The sequence below is a fragment of the Mustela erminea genome, chromosome 8 (genome assembly GCF_009829155.1).
Source record: "Mustela erminea isolate mMusErm1 chromosome 8, mMusErm1.Pri, whole genome shotgun sequence".
Lineage (NCBI taxonomy): Eukaryota > Metazoa > Chordata > Mammalia > Carnivora > Mustelidae > Mustela > Mustela erminea.
In genome coordinates, this window is record NC_045621.1 from 87,320,478 (window position 1) to 87,343,299 (window position 22,822).

The 22,822-nt window shown below is 37.1% G+C and overlaps 1 protein-coding gene across 5 annotated transcripts in view; it reads right to left on the minus strand.

Annotated features, from left to right (window-relative positions):
• The window catches only part of KYNU (kynureninase), a 130,287-nt gene extending 117,162 nt beyond the window's left edge, over positions 1 to 13,125 (minus strand). For 2 of the 5 annotated variants that reach the window (XM_032356223.1, XM_032356222.1), the window contains exon 1: positions 12,532 to 13,121. In XM_032356223.1, the coding sequence (XP_032212114.1) occupies positions 12,532 to 12,589 (58 nt within the window). In that variant the 5' untranslated portion in view covers positions 12,590 to 13,121. Of the gene's footprint in view, positions 1 to 5,798; positions 6,032 to 12,531 lie in introns of those variants that run through there. The other 3 variants (XM_032356225.1, XM_032356228.1, XM_032356229.1) reach the window with 3 other exon arrangements.
• Between the last annotated feature and the right edge of the window lie 9,697 nt (positions 13,126 to 22,822).

Consider the following 22,822-nt stretch of genomic DNA (forward strand, 5'->3'; position numbering starts at 1 on the left):
AGGGAGAGTAACGTGAAGTTGTAGTACAAAGCTCCCAAACAGGAGGATCTGAGAGGGTGGATGATTTGGTATTTAGATCGAGGGTTTTTTATGGGCTTGTTGGCAGGCTGTTTTTATTTATGTATTATTACTTTTAAAGATTTTATTTATTTATTTGACAGAGAGAGACACACAGCGAGGGAGGAAACACAAGGGAGAGGGAGAAGCAGGCTTCCCAGTGCAGCAGGGAAGCCAATGAAGCGGTCAACTTGAGCATAAGGCAGACAGGCTGTTTTTAATCTGATTATTCCTCCATCCAGTGCCCTGTCATCCAACCAGGTTTGGGACACATGGGCTCCTTCCAGGGTGATGTAAAATCCTTTTAACAGTGGTTTTCTCTTGGGGTGGGGGTGGGGGGCAGTCCCTGACTGACTTTCTTCCAAAATATCCTTCCTCATTCCTCTCTTCCTGGTCCCCCCCTTGCCCCGTCCCTCTCCCCTTGCCTTCTGTTCATCTCTCTTCTTCCCTCTCCTCCCTACTTGTCCTACCCCTCCTCTCTTTTCTTCTCCCCTCTCCCCCACCCCAACTTCCATAGCAAGGAAAGCAAAACACATTAATGTGCAAATAAATCACTAAGCTATATACAAATAATCTATTTTCTCCTTCCTGTGAGGTATATATTCTATTAGAAAAATTTCCCAGTAAGGGGCAGGGACTTTCCCAACCTCTATACATAGTATTATAAGCAAATGCCATTTTGCTAGTTGGTGATTAAAATACATTTAGAAACTAAAATTCCTGTAACCTATTTACTTTTCCCTACATCAAATTTCATTGTTAAATTCACAGAGGTATTTAAGGCAATTGATATGTTATGTCTCGGCAAGGGAATTTTAATAGTTCTCTATTAATATGTGTTTGCATGTCAATTTGCCCAGATACCTGATTATTTACATGAAGACTTGTAATTAACACATAATTTAGTTTTTTCTCTATATTTAAACAAGAAGAAAATTATAAGTATCAGAGCTAGGTACAGACAGTTTTCACACAATCCCTAGACACAGGCTTGCTGGTGGGTTATTTGATACTTTATGCAGCTAATTAATTTGATCTATTTGGTTTGATTATGTATGATATATAAAATATGTTAAATTTTTGAAGATTTAATAGATCTTTGAAGATTTATCAATTTACCATATCTTATTGATTTGATACTTTTAATTTTTATTTTGAAATAATTTTACCCCTATAGAAAAGTTGCAAAAACACTACAAAAAATTTTGTATATCCTCTACCAAGTTTCACCAGTTTCACATTTTGACACATTTGGTTTTTCTCTCTCATGAATAAACCCACACACTCCCAATACACATAATGTATGTCTTTTCTTGAAACATTTAAGACTACATTGAAATATCATATCCCCTTATCCCTAAAACTTCCTAAGTGTGACTTTCAAAGAACAAGGATATTCATTTACATAACCTCACTAGGTTATCAATACCAGGATATTCAACATTAATATAATACTATTATCTAGTAAACAAATATTATTCAATTTTTTTTTCCAGTTGGGCATAAGAATGTTCCTTGTAACTGTCTCTTGAAGTACAGCATCAAATCCAAGATTATGCAGTAAATTTAACTGCCTTGTCTCTCTCTCTTTTTTTTTTTTTTTAAAGATTTATTTATTTATTTATTTATTTGACAGAGAGAAATCACAAGCAGGCAGAGAGGCAGGCAGAGAGAGAGGAAGGGAAGCAGGCTCCCTGCTGAGCAGAGAGCCCGATGCGGGACTCGATCCCAGGACCCTGAGATCATGACCTGAGCCAAAGGCAGCGGCTTAACCCACTGAGCCACCCAGGCGCCCTGCCTTGTCTCTCTTGAACAGTTTTTTTTTTTTTTTTTTCCTGTCCTTATAGCATTTTTCTTTTTCATTTTTTTGGTGTTTGTTTGTGTGTGACCAAAACACATAACATAAACTTTATCATCCCAACCTATTTTAAATGCACAGTTCAGTAATGTTAAGTATATCATATTGTTGTTGAACCATTCTCCAAAAATTCTTCATATTGTAATCTTTAAACTGTATATTAATTGAACAACTCCCCTTTCCACCTTCCCCAAGCACCTGACCATCACCGTTCTACTTCCTGTTATGATTCTGACTACTTCAGATACCTCATATGAGTGGAATCATACAATATTCTTTTTTAACTGCCTTATTTTATGTACCATAATGTCCTAAAGTTTCATCTATGTTGTAGCATGTGATAGGATTTCCTTTTTTTGTATGGCTGAATAATATTCTATTGTATGTCTACATTATATTTTATCCATTCATCTACTGACGGATATTGGGTTGTTTCCACCTTTCAACTATTGTGAATATGCTATTATAAACGTGGTGTGTGAATATTTCTTCAACACTCTGCTTTTAGTTCTTTTGGATATATACCCACAAATGGGATTGTTGGATCATGCAGTAGTTCTATTTCTAATTTCTTGGGGAACCTCCATCTTTATGTGCATTTCTCTAATGATTAGTGATGTTGAGCATATTTCCATAGGCTTGTTGATTGTCTTTTCATATAAAATACCAATAATTTTGAAGTGCAGAAAATAGTTATGCTATAGAATATTCCTCAATTTAAGATTATCTGCCATTTCCACATGATTTGACCTAGGTTCTGAATTTTTGGCAAGAATGCTTCATTAGTGACATTAAGACCTTCTCAGGGAATTTCATTAGGAAGCACACCAGGTTAGTTTTTTCCATCATTGGGATAATTTAGTTGCTCATATTGTCTCTCATTAGCCAGTGGGAGCTCCTTCAACATGGTTCTTATGTCCTTCTGACATGTCACCATCATTTTGTTTTTGAGCACTTGCTTACTTTGTAGCATAAGATGTTCCAGGCTAATCTTGGATTTTTCCAGCATCAGCCCTGCAATCAGCCATTCCTCCAAGGGGCTTTTAGAGAGGAAAATCAAGAAAACAAATCTGTTCTCTAGATAAGCTTATTGTAGCCAGGTATCAATGCCTCCAGTCACACAGTACTGAAAAAGTTATTTAGATTAGTTCTAACTTTTCCCCATTCAGGGTGGTTTTATTACATCTATAAAATACAGTTCAATTTATTGTTTTGGTTTGTTTTATATTTTAGGATTTGGGGTGCCTGGGTGGCTCAGTGAGTTAAGCCGTTGCCTTCAGCTTGGGTCACAATCCCAGGGTCCCAGGATGGAACCCTGCATCAGGCTCTCTGCTCAGCGGGAGGCCTGCTTCCCCCCTCTCTCTGCCTGCCTCTCTGCCTACTTGTGATCTCTCTCTTTGTCAAATAAAACAATAAAATATTTAAAACAAATAAATAAATAAATTTTAGGATTTGCCCAATCCTCACTGATTTTTCTTTTTTAATGCTTAAAATACTATTTTATCCTTTTAATATTTAATTTTAATTTAATAATTAAAAAGAAAATACTATTTTAATATCTAAATATGTGAATATGTACGTAAGTATATTTACATATATAAATATGCTTATATAATAAATAAATATGTGTATGTGTTTATGTATACAAGTATATGTATCTTCAACAGAAGAGAATGCTTACCTTATTGTTTAAATATGACATGATCTATCAGTTTTTCAAAGGGCAAACACCTGAAGTATTTCAGCTGGACACTACCATTTCCACTGAATGAGGCAAAAAAAGTCAAACTAGTGACCAGAAAATGATTTCACATCTTTAAGGGATGTATGCAAATTTTTGCCCTCTCAATACTCTGAGCACAGAGGCAAAAAGGTCAAACAAATGCTACAAATTTACTCTTAAACAGCTCATTCTGTAAAGTTAGTATAGCTAAGTTGGGATGGAGCAGATAGAAAGAAAAATTTGTATACCATTTAAAAATGGTAACTATGTTAAGATTTTCACTGGTGGATATCAGCCTTCTGTCCGTAGTGTCGTTTGTGAATATCTTCTACCATTCTGTGGGTTGCCTCTTTGTTTTATAGACTGTTTCCTTTGCTGTGCAGAAGCTTTTGATCTTGATGAAGTCCCAAAAGTTCATTTTCCCTTTTGTTTCCTTTGCCTTTGGAGACATATCTTGAAAGTTGCTGTGGCTGATGTCAAAGAGGTTACTGCCTATGTTCTCCTCTAGGATTTTGATAGATTCCTGCCTCACGTTGAGGTTTTTTATCCATTTTGAGTTTATCTTTGTATATGATGTAAGAGAATGGTCAAGTACAGAACTCCTCAAACTCAACACACACAAAGCAGATAATCATGTCAAAAAATGGGCAGAAGACATGAACAGACACTTCTCCAAAGACTTAGAAATGGCTAACAGACACATGAAAAAATGTTTATCATCATTAGCCATCAGGGAGATTCAAATCAAAACCACATTGAGAGGGCGCCTGGGTGGCTCAGTGGGTTAAGCCACTGCCTTCGGCTCAGGTCTTGATCTCAGGGTCCTGGGATCGAGTCCTGCATCGGGCTCTCTGCTCAGCAGGGAGCCTGCTTCCTCCTCTCTCTCTCTGCCTGCCTCTCTGCCTACTTGTAATCTCTTTCTGTCAAATAAATAAATAAAATCTTAAAAAAAACAAAACAAACAAAAAAAAAACACATTGAGATACCACCTTACACCAGTTAGCATGGCCAAAATTAACAAGACAGTAAACAAGAAGTGTTGGATAAAATGTGGAGAAAGGGAACCCTCTTACACTGTTGGTGGGAATGCAAGTTGGTGCCGCCACTTTGGAAAACAGTGTGGAAATTCCTTAAGAAATTAAAAATAGAGCTTCCCTATGACCCTGCAATTGCACTACTGGGTATTTACCCCAAAGATACAGATGTAGTGAAAAGAAGGGCCATCTGTACCTCCATGTTCATAGCAGCAATGGCCACAGTCACCAAACTGTGGAAAGAGCCAGGAAATAAAATACTAGATTTGGTGTTTAGCACAGCATGATTTGATTGGGTAAAGAGACAGTCTGTAGTGGAATGAGATAGTCTATAAAGTGAAATAAATTTGTAGAAGTAAGAACTCAGGAAAGAGGTGATAAGTATATTCTTCTTAACCTACCACACACACACACACTTAATCCTGGAGCAAGGGAAGGCCTCCTCAGGTTTCATTGACATTTAAAGGAACATGGTAAATCATTTGGCATCAGGGTGGCTTTTCAGGAAGTTTAGATTTTATCTCAGGCTGTACACTTGAACCTCACTGCTTTTGGCTATTAACTCTTAGAGAATTCCAATTTGACTTTCTGCTTTCATGTGAATTGGGGGAAGAGGAAGTTACAAAAGCAGAAACATGAATTTTACTTCATATATATTCTACTTCAAATCAAATGTGATTCTGATTTGAGAAATCATAGAAGAAATATTCAGGTCTCAGTTGTTGAAAAAAAAAAGGAAAGGTGCTACTCTTTGCTTTGAGTATTAGGGAGGATAAAATCAACATTTTGCTCTACCTTACTGTCCTCGTGGGACCTTTGGTTTGCATCATTGTGTTCTAACTTCCTTCTGTATTTACTGTGCAATAATTTATTCATTGCATCGATCAATTTACTTATTTATTTTTTAACTTCTTATGTTTTAACACATACTATAAATTCCTCAACACTGGTTAAATGGTAATAGATGAACAAACAAATAAATAGATAGATAATTGTGATTCTTGCTTCCTTACAAATTCCTCCTCTCTCACTTTGGCTGCCCCTTGATAGCTATTCCGTAATCCACTTGCTCTGGACCTGTTGCCTTGATACAGCATTCTCTAGAACATTTGTTTAAGATACTCACCTTTATTATGCTTCATTTTAAGAAGACTTCAAAAGGCGTTTGAAAAAGTCAGATCTTCATAGCCTTCCCTGTGTTGATCAGAGCACCTCAAGCTATTCTGCATGACAAGAGGGCTTCTTGGTCTGGATGTTGTGGGATCCAAATCACCGCCAGGGAGTAGTTTGTAGAGTCGCTACATCTCTTACCCAGTTTACATAGGACCTACCTCCATTAGGAAAGTTTATATATTGTTTGACTTCTAACTTTCAATTAGCTGACACAGAACAAAAGTAATTCCTTGTCATCATTATTAATTATTAATCTGCCTTCTACAAGAGCCCTGTATCTTTACTGTGGTTGTAAGAATGAACTTTTGGACTCACTGCCTAACACAGAATGAATGCAATAGTAGGTCAATGTTTTACTAACACGATAGGTAGCTAAGTAGGAGAAACTAAAATTTAAATAAAAGACACTAATACAGAGCAAAAATCATCAGCAGGAAGAAATATGAAGGAGGAATTATTTCCTATTTTAATTTTACCTGTATGACTATGAAAATGACAGAATCATCATCCTATTGGTGCTTTACAGAAAGCATAAAGCCCTCACTTTGACCAACTACTCTCTATTCATTCCTTCCATCCCATTTCCACCATCACTGCCTGTCATGGCTTACAGAGGGCTCTTTAAGACTTGGCCTGACTTGGAGTTCTCATTTTGGCCCCTTTTCCCAAGGCACATTAATGGCCAGCCATGCTAAACTTACTATGAAAATTTGACTGCCGCAACTCTCTCATCCACCTCTGTTTTTCCCCTTATACAGTTACTTCCTTCTGTTTGAAATGTTCTTTTCTCTTTTGATTGTACTTTCCCCAAAACTGTCTCAAGCTTTTCTCTTAAACTCTGTGGCCTTCATTTATACTCCAGTCAGATTTTATTGTCTATTTTATAATGATTCCCATGATATTTTAACTGACTGATTATGTTCCAAGAGAATTAAAGCCTTTTGTAGCTCAGAAGCCTAACAGGTACCCAAGAGATCTAGGGGATTTAGCTACCCAGTGTGGTCCAATTCTTTTAGTTGTTGTTGAAGCAATAAATCAGCATGGCTTAGAGTGTAGGTCCAAGAGACAAAGATTTTTTTGTGTTGTGAGATGATTTAGCTAGATCTTTTTGTGTGTAAAGCCAATTGCTGTTGCACTTTCCTCTGTACCACTGACAATGACTTCTTATGACAATGGTTGATCTATGTCCTCTCTCTTCCTGTCTTATGTTTCTTTCCAACACTTAGAGTGGAATAGAGTGTAGAGATTGCTCCTCAGTCTATCAGGTTGTCCAGAATTACTGCTCTGGATAAGATATTCTTTATTGTTTCCCATAGAACTATGACACCTGCCTTAAGAGAACTCCATTTAGGGCTAACACGAGATGTATGAGTGTCCTTACTTCTCCCAGACTTCTAAGGTCTGCAGCATTACTGTATTCAACAGCTATTCTTCATAATCTCTGGTTTAGAATTATAGCTATTACCTGTTTTTTTAAAGAAAGAGTTTTCATCTCCATTTTCTAAGAAGTGTTCTCTTGACTTTAAAGAGAAGAGCAGAATAGTAATGCCTTTTTATTGAGAGAGAGAGAAAGAGAGAGTGAGTGTGTGCACACACATGCATGCAGGAGGAAGGGGCAGGAAAGGGAGAGAGAGAGAGTCTTCTGCAAGGTCCACAACTGGTATGGAGTCCTACATGGGACTTGATTCCCCTGATTCTGAGATCATGACCTGAGCCGAAATCACGAGTCCAGCACTTAACCGATTGAGCCACCCAGGCGCACCAAGTAATGCCATTAATGTGTCTCATTAACTGCAAGCTATCCTTAAGTCTCACTTCCACTTCTACTCGTTCCTGAGTCCTGTCTTGGGCAAAGCTCTAATGATCTGCCAATTAGGAAAATCCTAACTGCCTTCTCTGCTGACAGCCTCTACACTGACTGCTCTAGCATTTCTTTTACACTGCAGATCTCTGTTCAAGCTCTGTCCTCATTCTCCTTTACCTCTTCTCTTCCTGTCTCGCAGCCTTTCCTTTTGTCACTCCTCCAAATAGATCTCTTCACTCATGGCTTATGAGATGTGACCTGTGCGTCTATTACTACTGCTTCTTGCATTCTACATCTTGATTATGATACAATCACAGCACAATACAATAAAAGGTACACTCCCTATTACATTTCTGAGACTTGAACATATCGACATATGGTTTACAGAATGGCGTGTTTTCTGGTAAGAGCTTCTTGATAATCCAAACGCCATAAAAGTACAGCTATATTGGTCACTGAACTATATAAGAGGGTCAGCCCAGTTTGGAAAGCTTGAACATACGCACAGTCCCTAAGTCTATAACACTCTGTAATTAACCTGATTAAGTAATTGAAATTTACTGATTAATATAATAAAAGTCAATAGCTGGCCTGAAAGCTGTCAAAAAAAAGTAGTTATTTCATATATACATGTGATCTAACAGATCTCCAGAGAACGTGATTATAATTAGATTAATTAAAGTATTCTGAAAGTACATCCAGTGGAATTAGGAAGAGGTGATGATGATTGTGCTTAGGAAAGTCAAAGAAGGTTCCAGAGAAAAATCTATACACACATGAAGCCACATCCTTTCTCCCTTGCCTGTGGCTGTCTCTGCTAATGGAATTCACATTTTAGTGTTTTCCTCTGTGCCTTGATGTCATCTTTCATCTGCTTAACAGAGTACTCCAGGAGCTAATTTGAAGGGATGAAATATTTTTATCAATCTAGGCTACACATACACAATTTAGGACAGCATGCATCTTATACAGATCTGAGTTAGATAAGTGAGTATAAAATGCTCCCAGAACTCCTTGCTGGTAAGGAATCTGGCCAAGAACAGAGGTATTGATTGAAAGAGCCAAGAAAAGACATGAGGGTGGGAATTTATCAAATACTAGCAGTTTACTTTATTATCATTTCCTGAGAACTTCTGAAATATTTTCAATGTTTGGAGAATTTGTTTAGTAACTAAAAGGAAAAGTTTCTACTGAGAGAAAACTTTATGCACCTATTAGAACATTCCAATTGACCCATTGTTTTCCTTATCTATCTGTTTGCCAGTATTTGTAATATAAATTTTAGAAAACATATTTTGCCTCATGACTTTATGAATGATTCTATTTCCTATCAAGACATTCTGGTGTATTTTATTCTTTCCTTTTTAGGTTTCTTCTTCTTCAGAAAGAGATCAGATACAACTTAGACTTTGTATTACATGATACCTTTTTCAAAATATTTTGACATGTTGGATGATAAACCACACACTAGGGGCAAGAGTAATGGTGATGAAAGTGTTGCTGTTTTGAAAATACAAATATATGGATCCAATGGATAAAACTGTGCCCAAATGAAGAGATGTGGGTTCCTCCATCATCAGTAGGTCAGCTTACTGTGGAAAGGCAGGTCAGCTTGAAGGGCAGAGTCCCCTGCTCACACAGGTTGGAGTGCCCAGCTAACATGAGTTCAAGTGCAGAGTAATGGCTTCTGATTTCCCAGCTGCATCTCCTCCATTTGTCACTATAGTCTACATTCTAAACTTCCTGTGCCTAGCTTGAGACTTCAGTCCTGGATTAAATATGATACAGAAGAAATCATTCAATTTAAGTGTAGATTAAAATTAAATTTAAAACTAAGTTTATATGTTTATCTAGGTACAACAAAAGTATTAGCTTAATTTGAAAAAGCTTAATAGATAACCAGTATGCATTGAATTCTTGCCAAATGTAAATGCTGTACTAGTGTTTTACATGCATTATCCCATTTAAACTTCAGAGGAAAAAAAGGAGCTAGAAGTACTATTACTATTTCTACTTTATGAAAGAGGGAATTGAAATAGAAGTATAATAGATTAAGCCAACAGAAAAGTAACAAACTAGATAAAGACTAATATCAAGGATATTTAAGGAATTCCTCAAGAAAAAAGAGGGGTGCCTGGGTGGCTCAGTTGGTTAAGCCACTGCCTTTGGCTCAGGTCATGACCCTGGAGTCCTGGGGTTGAGTTTTGCATTGGATTCCCAGCCCCTTAAGGAGTCTGATCTCCCTCTGACCTTCGCCTTTCTAATACTCTCACTCATTCTTTCTCTCTCTCAAAAAAATAAAATCTTTAAAAAAAACCACACACACAATTTTAAAAAATGGGCAAGGGATTAAAGAATATAAATTCACAAGAGAAAACCTGAAAAGTACCCACATTTTCAAAAAATATATATCTCTTTTTCTATTTATATATAAATTAAAAGTATATTTATATATCTTTATAAATATGTATTTTATATATATTACATAGATTTATGATATATTAATATATTATATATGATTTATATATTTATATTATAAGTATATTATATATAAATATAAAAGTATATTTTTATAAGTATAAAATTTTTATATATAACACTTTTGGATTCAGAGAAGTGCACACTGAAGTCATGCTAACATACCTTTATATATCAATCATATCGATAGAAATTAAAAATTTCAGATGACATCCACAGTTGGAGGGAATGAGGAAAAGTAGAAAGTCCTTGACATTTTGGTTTAGTAAAGCCAACAAAGAGAACTTTCTGCAATTTATTGAAATTATACAGTGTATCATCTGTTTTATTGAAATTAAACAGATGATACACTCCATGAATCATCTATTCCAGTCCTGGGGATAGATCTGTATTGTTTTTCCCAGTTCAGATATTTGATCTAACTCACCAGACCCAAAATATATACCCACTTGAGGCTTTTATTTAGCGAATGCAAGCAAGCATCAGAGATCTCAGAGATATCCACAGTATGAACTCCTGTGGGCCTAATCTCTGTGCTCTGGGGGTGGGTTGATTTTCTGGCTTGAGCTGCCAAGACCTGCACGAAGGAGTTATCTTTGGGAGAGACTCCTCCAAAAGCTTTCAGTGGTGTGGTAAGTAGTCAAGTCAGGCTCATCCAAATGCTTAGGCCAGTGGCAAACTATCAGTAAAGAAGCTAACCTTGCATGTTGTCAGGGGAGTTTCAAACCCTAAACAAAAGATGAGATATTCTACTGCCCTTACCTTGGCTAAGTCAAAAACTGGACATCTAAGCATCCCCAGGGGTAAAGATCTATCTCTCCCCATCCAGCTGAAAATTAGGTCTATTTCTTGCAGAAATGCTCCTACACTGACAGAGAGAAAGATGTGACAATGTCCATCTCTGGCATGCTTTGGAGAGCAAGGATTTAGAAATGCTGTCAAGGAAAAGAAATTAAAGAAAATGTGTGATATACATATGATGGGATAAACTAACAGTAGAAAGAATAAGATTTGCCTACATCAACATAGATAGATATCAAAAATGAAATGTTCAGTAAAAGCCAGAATCCTAAAATTTTCCTGATATGTATTACATAACAAGATGTATTGCCTAATGGAGTTTATGAGCATAAAACACACCCAAATAGGCTATATATTATTCAAAAATCCAAAGTAATGTAAATAAGTAATGGATAGTGATTTGGGAAGAATGTAAATTTTGAACAAGACTAGATGCTTATAGTGGAATGGAATTGGGATTAGGAACCTTTGAAAGGGAATAAAATAAAGTGTGTGTATGTATAAAAGAGAAGATTTCCATGTATATAAGCCCCCAATTAATAATAGATAATATAATAAAAGAGAAAAAATAATCATAGCTGGTATCATAAGAAATGAAAAGCATTTCTGTGGATAGGAAATAGATAAAACAAAAAACGAGGGGCCACCTAGGTGGCTCAGTCAGTTATGTGTCCCACTCTTGATTTCAGCTTAGGTCATGATCTCAGGACCCTGAGATCAAGCCCTGAGTCGGGTTCTGCTATGAGTGTGGGGCCTGCTTGAGATTCTCTCTTTCTCAACCTCTGCCTCTTCCCATGCTTATGGACTCTCTCTCTCTCCTTCTCTCTCATAAATAAATAAATAAATATCAGAAAGACGGAAAGAAAGAAGGAAGGGAGGGAGCGAGGGAGGGAAAGAGCGAGGGAGGAATGAAGAAAGGAAGAAAGGAGCGGTGAGTAGTGCTGAAGTTACAGACATACAAGACTCGGGACCTGGCTGCAGCAAAGACACAGACAAGTTCAGCTCCTGTAGGAGACAGAAGTGCCCCTTACAAGCTGGACTAATAGACTATGATTGCTGCTTTGGCAAATGGAGGGGGTGGTTGCAAATAATTCATTTTTCTGCTGGAAATTTGTTAATTTTTTTTTTTTTTAATTTTAGAATACAGAATTTCTGCCAAAGCATCCAGGATGGATGTATGTGTGTGTGTGTGTGTGTGTGTGTGTGTGTACATATGTGCATAGGTGTGGGAAATTGTCTGCCATTTCAGTAGTTGTCGTCTTTCTCCAACCTCTTTCATTTTCTTTTTCTTTAACTTCTGTATTTCACATGGCAGACTTCCCAGATACGCATTACAAGCCCCTTGTCAATTTCTTTACATTTTTACTGTTTTAAGATTATGGAACACCAGCCTAATTTTAATAATCACCATGTACTTCAATTCTTCTGATTTTTAAATTAGAGAATTACATAGTTTAGAAACTGAAAGCCTTATTGTTAAAGAATTGAATTCATCTCCAGTTCCCTTTTGGTTTCTAGAACAGTCGACATGGGTTTCCTCCAGATTCAATTTCAAAGCTAGATTCAAATTCAAATCCAAATTCAAATTCATAAAAGAACTTACCTATTTGGTGTTTTTTCAACTCTCTTCTGGTGTCTAGGTGCTGAATTCCCTTGAGCATTTATCTACTCCTGGCTTTATTTGCCTTTATAATTCAGATCACGTTATCGTGGTAACTTGAGCGATGTAACTGGCAGGAAGTGCTTTGAGGCCCACAACTGGGCATTGGTGACGTGGGAGCTGGCAGTGCCTGTCCTTTGCTGAAGTTCCATCAAGAACGCTTTCAACTTCATAGTCTCTGTCGTTGAAAAATTTGCTCTTCTCCAACATGCAGATTAGAGAGTGTCTACTGTTACAACATTCCAACATTTCTCCCAAGACCAGGGAACTCTGAGGACCAGACACTTATTTAGATGCCAACCTTCTCAGCAGGCCATGGGTTGATTCTCCAGGATCCTCAGTATTGATTTCTCATCCCAGAATTCTCCACACTTGGTCCAGAGGCATCTGTCCGGCTAAGAGAAGGTAAACTTTCTGGGTGCCTTTTCTTTTCTTTCTTTTTTCGCCCCCCAGATTCCAGTTTGGGGTTGGGTTTGGGGAGCAAGGGTTCTGCTTTTCTGTCCTTATGTGGGGAAACTTCAGCATGAGTTACTGTTTTGCTTCAACCACTTCCTAGTTTTCTGTTTCAGAACTGCTTATCTGGAAAAGATGCATTCGGTTGGGCTCACCCATGTGATAGGCTTATCCGGACAGGGCCTGCCTCCGAAGGTCTCTAGGCCTATGATTTTTTTAGAAGAGTAGATGTGATGCATTACAGAGGGAAAGGAGCCCATACCACCACACTTCAAACCAGGTTTGCACAGTATTAGAGCAGCTATTCAGAACCCAGAGTTTAGATAGTACTACCCTTAATTATGCTTACCTTCATTACCTCCCTACCCAGCAGTCTGAGACCTTAACAGTCTGCTCAGCAGTGTTTCATTCAGGAGCAATATTTGAGGATATAACTGGAATTAAGAAGGTAGGATGGTAGGAACATGCATTCTGTTATTATTTTCATATTCTCTTTTGAATTATCACATTTTTACTTGATTTTTGTGGAGTTCAAGCTCTTTTACAACAATACTAATACATGGTCTTTCTGTTTTTTGTAGTTATGCTACCCTGATGAATTCAATTATTTTTTTGCTCATCATGGCATAAAGAGACAATTCTGGTATCTCCATTTCCAGATGTATCGGTCTTTCTTCTCTCAAGTCCCTTAGGTTCATTACAAAGGAGGTATTGAAAATATAACCAGTGAAAAAGTACACCATCATGCTTCATTTATCTTCTTCAGAAATAGTTTCAGAAAAAGAACACATACCATTCTACAGCACGTCTGTAATTACAGATGCTCACTGTGATCCCAAATTATGCTTTAACTTCAAACTGAGATTGAAGTCAACTTGTTCTTATACAGTTGGGCTTCCTCTTCATTACAAAGTTGTTCATGTAAATGCTCATGTAAATATTTCTGTTATATTGGCCATTAGTTTCAAAGAAGGACTCTTCAGCATTTATTATATATAATGTCCGCACTATTCTTAATGATGATAATTGTAAGGAGTCCTATAGAAAAGTCTTCATTACCACATCACAACTTGAAATTGTTCAGATAGAGCTCTATATAGTAAAGCCCTTTTCAGGAGTATTTTGTCTTCTAAAATTCATTATTTAAAGATTGTTTGTCTTGAGAACTCATCTTGAATACTTTGCTCAATTTCCAATTTTGATTTTTCCGTACTACTCAAAACATACTTAAACACATCTACAGATAAAATTATAATAACCCTGCATAAAATTGTACAAAGAAAGAAATTACATATAGACACAGAAAAATTCCAGCTACAGTTTATATAAATCTGTTCCTCAAAAGCCAGATTTGTTGCAAACATTGTGGAACATTTCATGGGCTCTCATTAGGGGTAGAAAATGAGTTTCACAATTCAGGAAAATAAAGCACAAATAAATAATCCTTTTGCATCAGTATTCAATATGGTATTTTCTCTTTAAAGAAAACAATTTACATTTAAAATACATAAGCATCAGATGCACATGCAGAGACATAACTGCACCTGCTTTGTACCCTGAAGAAATGGACAGCATTGTCTTCTAATCTGTATTACAATCTATTATCTAGCTCCTGCATGAAAACTATTTGAGCAATGTTGTCTTAAAAACTAAACTACTGTAATAGAGCTCAAGCAAATGATAGATCTTCAACTCAATATTCAGAGTATGGCTCTCTACCAGTGATAGAAATTGATCATCCTAAATCTCCAAAGTCAGAACATATTCAGGAGATAAAAGCCTTAATTTAGCTTTTAAAGAGACACATTTTATTCTGACCAGACAATAATTCTCTGGCATTCTTTGGACACCTATTACGTGCAGAATGTCAACAGACCATCCATAAGAAACACGATTTCAAAGCTGTCTTAATTGCTGAAATTTTTTTCAACACATTTCATTCTTGTCCCTTGAATTGTTGCCCCAATGCTGAGTAAATCATGGCATTTCTGATGGCTGAACAGATGGTCTTCTGTTACTTCAGGCTCTGTCTTGGTGATAGCTTCTCTGACGTGAAATTTCCTCACTATTTCCAGAATATGCCACCATTAGTCTGTCTTCAGCTTCTCTGATACTTTGGTTCCTGCTTCATACAATACCTTTCATGTTTGTTCCAGAAATCTTGCTACAGAAGTCCTACCAAAAAAAATTTTCCTTAAACATGTCAGGCCTGCTGATTCCACAAGACCTTCATATTTAACTCTTTTTAATGTCACCATTTGCTCTTAAAAATTAAGAATTTAGTAAACTGGGAATTTTGGAATATTGAGATAAATATTTAGAAATACTAGAATAAATATTTGATCTCCAAGTCAGGAGATCTAAGGCAAGGCCTACGTCATCCCCTATTTTTATGACCAGCATGGACTGTAGTAGGAGCACCCTGCATCAATGTTGACTGATTAATTGACTCTTTCTTCTATTTGTCATGCTATCTGTCATTCCTATTTCACTCTCTGCACAGGGGTTCACTAGGTTTGTTGCTGCTATCCATCTTTAGAGCTATACCGTATGGGGAGGTTGGGTGCACAAAGGATTTTCTCAGCATTGTATAGCTAGCACACAGGTTCTTATACTGAATATTATGTCTAGGCATGGAATGAAATTACATAGCCATAAAGATTTGCTGAGGGATCCACAGGGTTTTGGAATTAAATGACCCAGGGGAGGAAAAATATCTTCCTCTACCAATCTTAGGTTTTCCTGTTGATGGCTCATAAATTAGACTGGCCAAAGACAGATAAATAAGAGGGAAAAAAAACCCAAAAGTTTATTAAAAGGTTCAGAAGTCCATGTGGCATTTGAGAGTACCCAGAGATGGGTAACTCAAAGATTTGGTTAGAACTGGGCTTATGTAATATCTTAACAAAGAAATAATACATTTTTCTAAAAGTGACAGGACAGGAGAAAAGAACCTTAAATCTCAAGGTGCAGCCAATTGTGGAAGCAAATATATGGGAAAATAATGGCAGATACAGACTAGTTAGTAAAGCTTGTTCTGCAGAGTCCTTGAGTGCTGGACAGGCTGATAGAGTTGAAACTTATCTCCACTAGGGGTATCTGGTTGGCACAGTTGGTTCAGCATCCAATTCTTGGTTTTGGCTCAGGGTCTTGATCTCAGGGTCGTGATCTCAGGGTCAAGAGATCAAGCCACACATCAAGCTCTGTGTTCAAGAGAGCACAGAGTTTCTAACACTGAGATAATTCAAAGGTGAGAAGTAAAAAAAAAAAAAATCAACATGGGGCACCTGGGTGGCTCAGTAGTTAAGCATCTGCCTTTAGCTCAGTCATGATGTAAGGGTCCTGGGATCTAGTCGCACATTGGACTCCATGCTCAGCAGGGACTCCTCTTCTCCCTCTCCCTCTGCCTCTCCTCCCAGCTTGTGTGCTCTCTCTCTCTCTCTGTCAGATAAATAAATAACAAAATCGTTTAAAAAATAAGTAAAATTAAAAATAAATATATAAATCAACCTAGGTAAGTGCCACATAGGCTTTCATTTTTTTTTCTGCTTAGATTGACTCTATTCACAAAATCATCCAAGAGAAGTTTAAAAAAACATTTCTCGCATTTCAGAAGACTGCTGCCCTACAGAAAGATCGTACACACAGGAATATTCAAGTTGGAAAAAGAAGAGCTAGAATGTCAAAAGCGGTTGGAGGAATTAACAAGAAAATGTTAAGAACTATTTGAGTTATAACAAGAATCTTGAGTCAAGAGGGAGATGCACAGGCAACACATCCAATCAGACCATCAGAAAAAATCTGGCCAATGAATTCCATTTGTTCTTTACTAATAAAAAAAAAAAATGTGGGTGTTGTAGTTCATGGTTTACAAATATTTAGAGTAATATACGTAGCTGTCTTAGCAGATATGGTTTCATGTATTTTCTACATTTTCTTTATACAATATCTTAAAAACACTTGAGGTTTTTGCTGCCTATAAATGTCCTGATTCTGTCTGGACACTGATCTTCTATTAGGTTCATATTCTGGTAAACAAAGCAGGAAAAAAACATGAAAGCCACAGACTATACAGAATGCTTTCTTCAAGATAATTAGCTTTTCCTCAGTATGCTACAAGTGCTACTGTGCTGAGATGACAAATGTGATATGAAAGTAAAGCGAGGTGTGCCTGGGTGGCTCAGTCATTAAGCATCTGCCTTTGGCTGAGGTCATGATCCCGGGGTCCTGGGATCTAGCCCTGCACTGGACTCTCTGCTTGGTGGGAAGCCTGCTTCTCCTTCTCCCACTCTCCCTGCTTGTGATCCTTCTCTTGCTGTGTCTCTCTCTGCCAAATAATAAATAAAATCTTTTAAAAAATGAATGAAAGAAATAAAGAAAGAAAGAAAGAAAGAAAGAAAGAAAGAAAGAGAGACAGGAAACCCAAATTATGGTATCCAATAACTTCAGCGAAATCTACAGTCTTAAAACCATCTCCTATTAGTTAACAACTGATCTATTTCAATCAGACTTACCTTTTAACTGTGAGAAATACTCCTCCTCTCTTCTTACACATGCAATGCCCTCCCCACACAAACACAGATGCCATGCTGTCATGCTCTTTCTGTGTTATCTGTTTCTGTTCTCCTTGGATGGCTTCTTTCTTCTCAGGCCATCCATATCCTGACCATCCTTTGGAAGTTGTGTGTGACACCCACTTGACAATACTGATGCCTCTTTTCTCTAATTCTCTTTATTGTTGTCAGTCAATTACATCAAACACAGTCAAGCAGATGAATATAGGACACACTCAGTCAACTTTATGATGATTTATTTCTCTGCAGATGGCATTGTAAAAGTAAAAGGTCTGCATATGAGTCAAAAGTATGATACTTGCTACACTGAGTCAGTTGGGTTCTGCCCCTATCAGAATCCTGTCACTTAGTAGGACACCAAAGAGACTAATGGTTGTACTTGATGATGACCTCAGATGTCAAAAGAAAAAAAAAGCTCCGAAACCACCAGCATTTCCCTTGAAAACCTGGATGGAGTTGTTGTTAGTGCGTTTTTAAGACGTTTATGATGCTATTTGTTTCAAACATGTATAATCGTTTGAATTATGAGAAGGGCAAATACAGGGGAAATCATGAAATGGGGAAACCTCTTTATAGGTATCCTCCTTCATTCTCTGTCTCCTGCTTCAATTTATACAGTGTTCCCATACTCTTGACTTTCCAATTATGTATGAAACCTAAATACTTTACACACATGTTCACACACACACACACACACACACACACACTACTCACCATACACACACACACACACACACACACATACACACACACTACTCACCACACACACACACACACACACACTACTCACAGCCAGGAAGAAAATTTCAATGTGCTCAAGTTGTATTGTGTTTCTACAGGTATGTACACTTTACAGGAGAAGGCAAACACCAACATCTTTGCTGAAATTGGCAAACAGTGTTACCAAATCTTGTCTCCATTTTTAAGTCAATGGCAAAATAAGGGGGAAAAGATCAGAACAAAAGATACATAGAAAGTTTTTCATTATTTTCTTCCATGTTTGGTGAAACATGGCTTTGCCATGATCATGCCAAGCCAACAAATTCTCCCAGATCCACTGATGACTTAAAATACACACACACACACACACACACACACACACAAATACTAATCCATGACAGGTAAATAGTGAGTGTTTTTATAAATCATAGATGTCTCAGAATGATTTATAAATTTTACTTTTTTAAATCAAGCTTAGAAATTCTACCTGAAGCAAACTTACATATTACAATATACTTTAAATTTAATCCAGTGGGGTATGGGTCAGTGGAGACATTTATAACAGGTATTTGCATTTTTTATTAACATATAATGTATTATTTGTTTCAGGAGCACAGGTCTGTGAATCATCAGTCTTACATAATTCATGGCACTCACCATAGCACACACCCTCCTCAAAGTCCGTAACCCAGCCACACTATCCTTCTCCCCACAGCCCCCAGCAACGCTGTTTTTTTTTACCCCTGAGATTAAGAGTTTCTTATGGTTTGTCTCCCTCTTGTTTGATCCCATCTTGTTTCATCCCCCCTCCACTTCCTATGACCCCTCCGTCCTGCCTCTCAAATTCCTCATATCAGACAGATCAATGATAATTGTCTTTCTCTGATTGACTTATTTCGCTTAACATAATACCCTCTAGTTTCATCCATGTTGTTTCAAATGGCAAGATTTTGGGTCTTTTGATGGCTACATAGTATTCCAGTGTGTGTGTCTGTGCGTGTGTGATTGTGTATACCTATATACCTATATATACCTGCTATAAACATTCAGATGTACATGCCCCTGATCACTACATTTGTATATTTAGGGTAAATACCCAGTAGTGCAATTGCTGGGTTGTAGGGTAGCTCTATTTTCAACTTTCTGAGGAAACTCTATACTGCTTTCCAGAGTGGCTACACCAGCTTGCATTCCCACCACAGTATAGGAGGGTTCCCTTTTCTCCACATCTTCATCAACATTTGTTGTTTCCTGTTAATTTTAGCCTTTCTGACTGGTGTGACGTGGTATCTCACTGTGGTTTTGATTTGTATTTCCCTGATGTCGAGTGATGTTGAGCACTGTTTCATCTGTCTGTTGGCCATCTGAGTGTCTTCTTTGCAGAAATGTTGGTTCATGTCTTCTGCCCATTTCTTTTTTTTTTTTTTTTTTTTTTTTTTTTTTTTTTTTTCTCTGCCCATTTCTTGATTGGATTGTTTGTTCTTTGGGTGTTGAGTTTGGTAAGTTCTTTATAAATTTTTGATACTAGTCCTTTACTGATAAGTCATTTGCAAATATCTTCTCCCATTCTGTCAGTTGTCTTTTGGTTCTGGTGACTGTTTCCATTGCTGGGTGAAAGCTTTTGATCTTGATGAAGCTCCAATAGTTTATTTTTTCCCTTGCTTCCCCTTGCCTTTGGTGATGTTTCTAGGAAGAATTTGCTGTGGCTGAGTTAAAAAGGTTGCTGTCTGTGTTCTCCTCAAGGATTTTGATGGATTCTTGTCTGACATTGAGTTCTTTCATCCATTTTGAGTCTATTTTTATGTGTGGTGAAAGGAAATGGTCCAGTTCCATTTTTTCTGCACATGGCTATCCAATTTTCCCAACACCATTTGTTGAAGAGGCTGTCTTTTTTCCACTGGACATTCTTTCCTGCTTTGTCAAAGATTAGTTTACCATAGGGTTGAGGGTCCATTTTTGGGGCTCCCTATTTTGCATCATTGATATATGTGTCTGTTTTTGTGCCAGTACCATATTGTCCTGATGATTACAGCTTTTTAATAAAGCGTGAAATCTAGAATTGTGATGCCACCAACTTTGATTTTCTTTTCAACATTCCTCTGGCTATTTGGGGTCTTTTCTGGTTCCATGTAAATATTAGGATTATTTGTTCCACTTTGAAAAAAATTGATGGTATTTTGATAAGGATTGCATTAAATGTGTAGATTGCTTTGGGTAGCATAGACATTTTCACAATATTTGTTCTTCTGATCCATGATCATGGGACATTTTTCCATTTCTTTGTGTCTTCCTCAATTTCTTTCATGAGTAGTTTATAGTTTTCTGTGTAAAAATTCTTTGCCTCTTTGTTTAGGTTTATTCCTAGGTATCTTATGGTTTGGGGTGCAAGTGTAAGTAGGATCAAGTTTTTAATTTCTCTTCCTTCTGTCTTGCTGTTGGTGTATAGAAATGCAACTGATTTCTATGCATTGATTTTATATCCTGACACTTTACTGAATTCCTATATGAGTTCTAGCAGTTTTGGAGTGGAGTCTTTTGCATTTTCCACATAAAGCATCGTATCATCAGCAAAGAGTGAGAGTTTGACTTCTTTGCTGATTCAGATACCTTCTATCTCTTTTTGTTGTCTGATTGCTGAGGCTAGGACTTCTAGTACTATGTTGAATAGCAGTGGTGACATTGGATATCCCTGCCATGTTCCTGACCTTAGGGGAAAAGCGCTCAGTTTTTCCCCATTGAAAATGATATTCACTGTAGGTTTTTCATAGATGAACTTGATAATATCGAGGTGTGTACCCTCTATCCCTACACTGTGAAGACTTTTGATCTAGAAAGGATGCTGTACTTTGTCAAATGTTTTTTCAGCATCTATTGAGAGTATCATATAGTTCTTTTTTTTTTTTTAAGATTTTACTTATTTATTTCACAGACAGTGATTACAAGTAGGCAGAGAGGCAGGCAGAAAGAGAGGGAAGCAGGCTCCCTGCTGAGCAGAGAGCCCAACGTGGGGCTTGATCCCAGGACCCTGGGATCATGACCTGAGCCGAAGGCAGAGGCTTTAACCCACTGAGTCACGCAGGTGCCCCAGTATCATATGGTTCTTGTTCTTTCTTTTATTAATGCATTGTATCACATTGATTGATTTGCATATGTTGAACCAAACTTGCAGCCCTAGAATAAATCCCACTTGGTCATGGTGAATAATCCTTTTAATGTACTGTTAGATCCTATTGGCTAGTATTTTGGTGAAAATTTTCACATCTGTGTTCATCAAGGATATTGGTCTGTAATTCTCTTTTTGGATGGGATCCTTGTCTGGTTTGGGGATCAAGGTAATGCTGGCCTCATAAAATGAGTTTGGAAGTTTTGCTTCCATTTCTATTTTTTGGAACAGTTTCAGGAGAATAGGTATTAATTCTTCTTTAAATATTTGGTGGAATTCCCCTGGAAAGCCCTTGTTTGTAGGGAGATTTTTGACAACTGCTTCAATCTCCTTCCTGGTGATGGGTCTGTTCAGGGTTTCTATTTCTTCCTGGTTCAGTTATGGTAGTTTATACATCCTAGAAATGCATCCATTTGTTTCAGATTATCAAATTTGCTGGCATATAGCTGTTCATAATTTCTTATAATTGTTTGTATTTCTTTGGTGTGGTTGTGATCTCTCCTCTTTCATTCATGATTTTATTTATTTGGGTCCTCTTTTTTTTTTCTTTTTGATAAATCTGGCCAGGGGTTTATCAATCTATTAATTGTTTCAAAGGGTCAGCCCCTAGTTTCATTGATTTTATTTTATTTATTTATTTATTTTTACTGTTCCTTTGATTTCTATCTCATTGATTTCTGCTCTGATCTTTATTATTTTTTCTCCTGCTGGGTTTAGGTTTTCTTTGCTGTTCTTTTTCCAGCTCCTTTAGGTGTAGGGTTAGGTTGTGTATGTGAGAACTTTCTTGTTTCTTGAGAAAGGCTTGTATTGCTATATGCTTTCCTCTCAGGACCACCTTTTCTGTGTCCCAAAGATTTTGAACACTTGTGTTTTCATTTTCATTTGTGTCCATGAATTTTTTTAAAATTCTTTTTTAATTTCCAAAGAAGCAGAACGCTTTCTGGCCTCCATGTATTTGAGTCTTTCCAACTTTCCTCTTGTGATTGAGATCTAACTTCAGAGCCTTGTGGTCTGAAAATATGCAGGGAATGATTCCATTCTTTTGGTACTGGTTGAGACCTGATTTGTAACCCAGGATGTGATCTATTCCAGAGAATGTTCCATGCACACTAGAGAAGAATGTACATTCTGTTGCTTTGTGTTGGAATGTTCTGCATATATCTGTGATGTCCATCTGGCCCAGTGTGTCATTTAAAGATGTTATTTCCTTGTTGATCTTTTGCTTGGATGATCTGTCCATTTCAGTGAGGGGAGTGTTAAAGTCCCCTACTATTATTGTATTATTGTCTATGTGTTTCTTTGATTTTGTTATTAATTGGTTTAT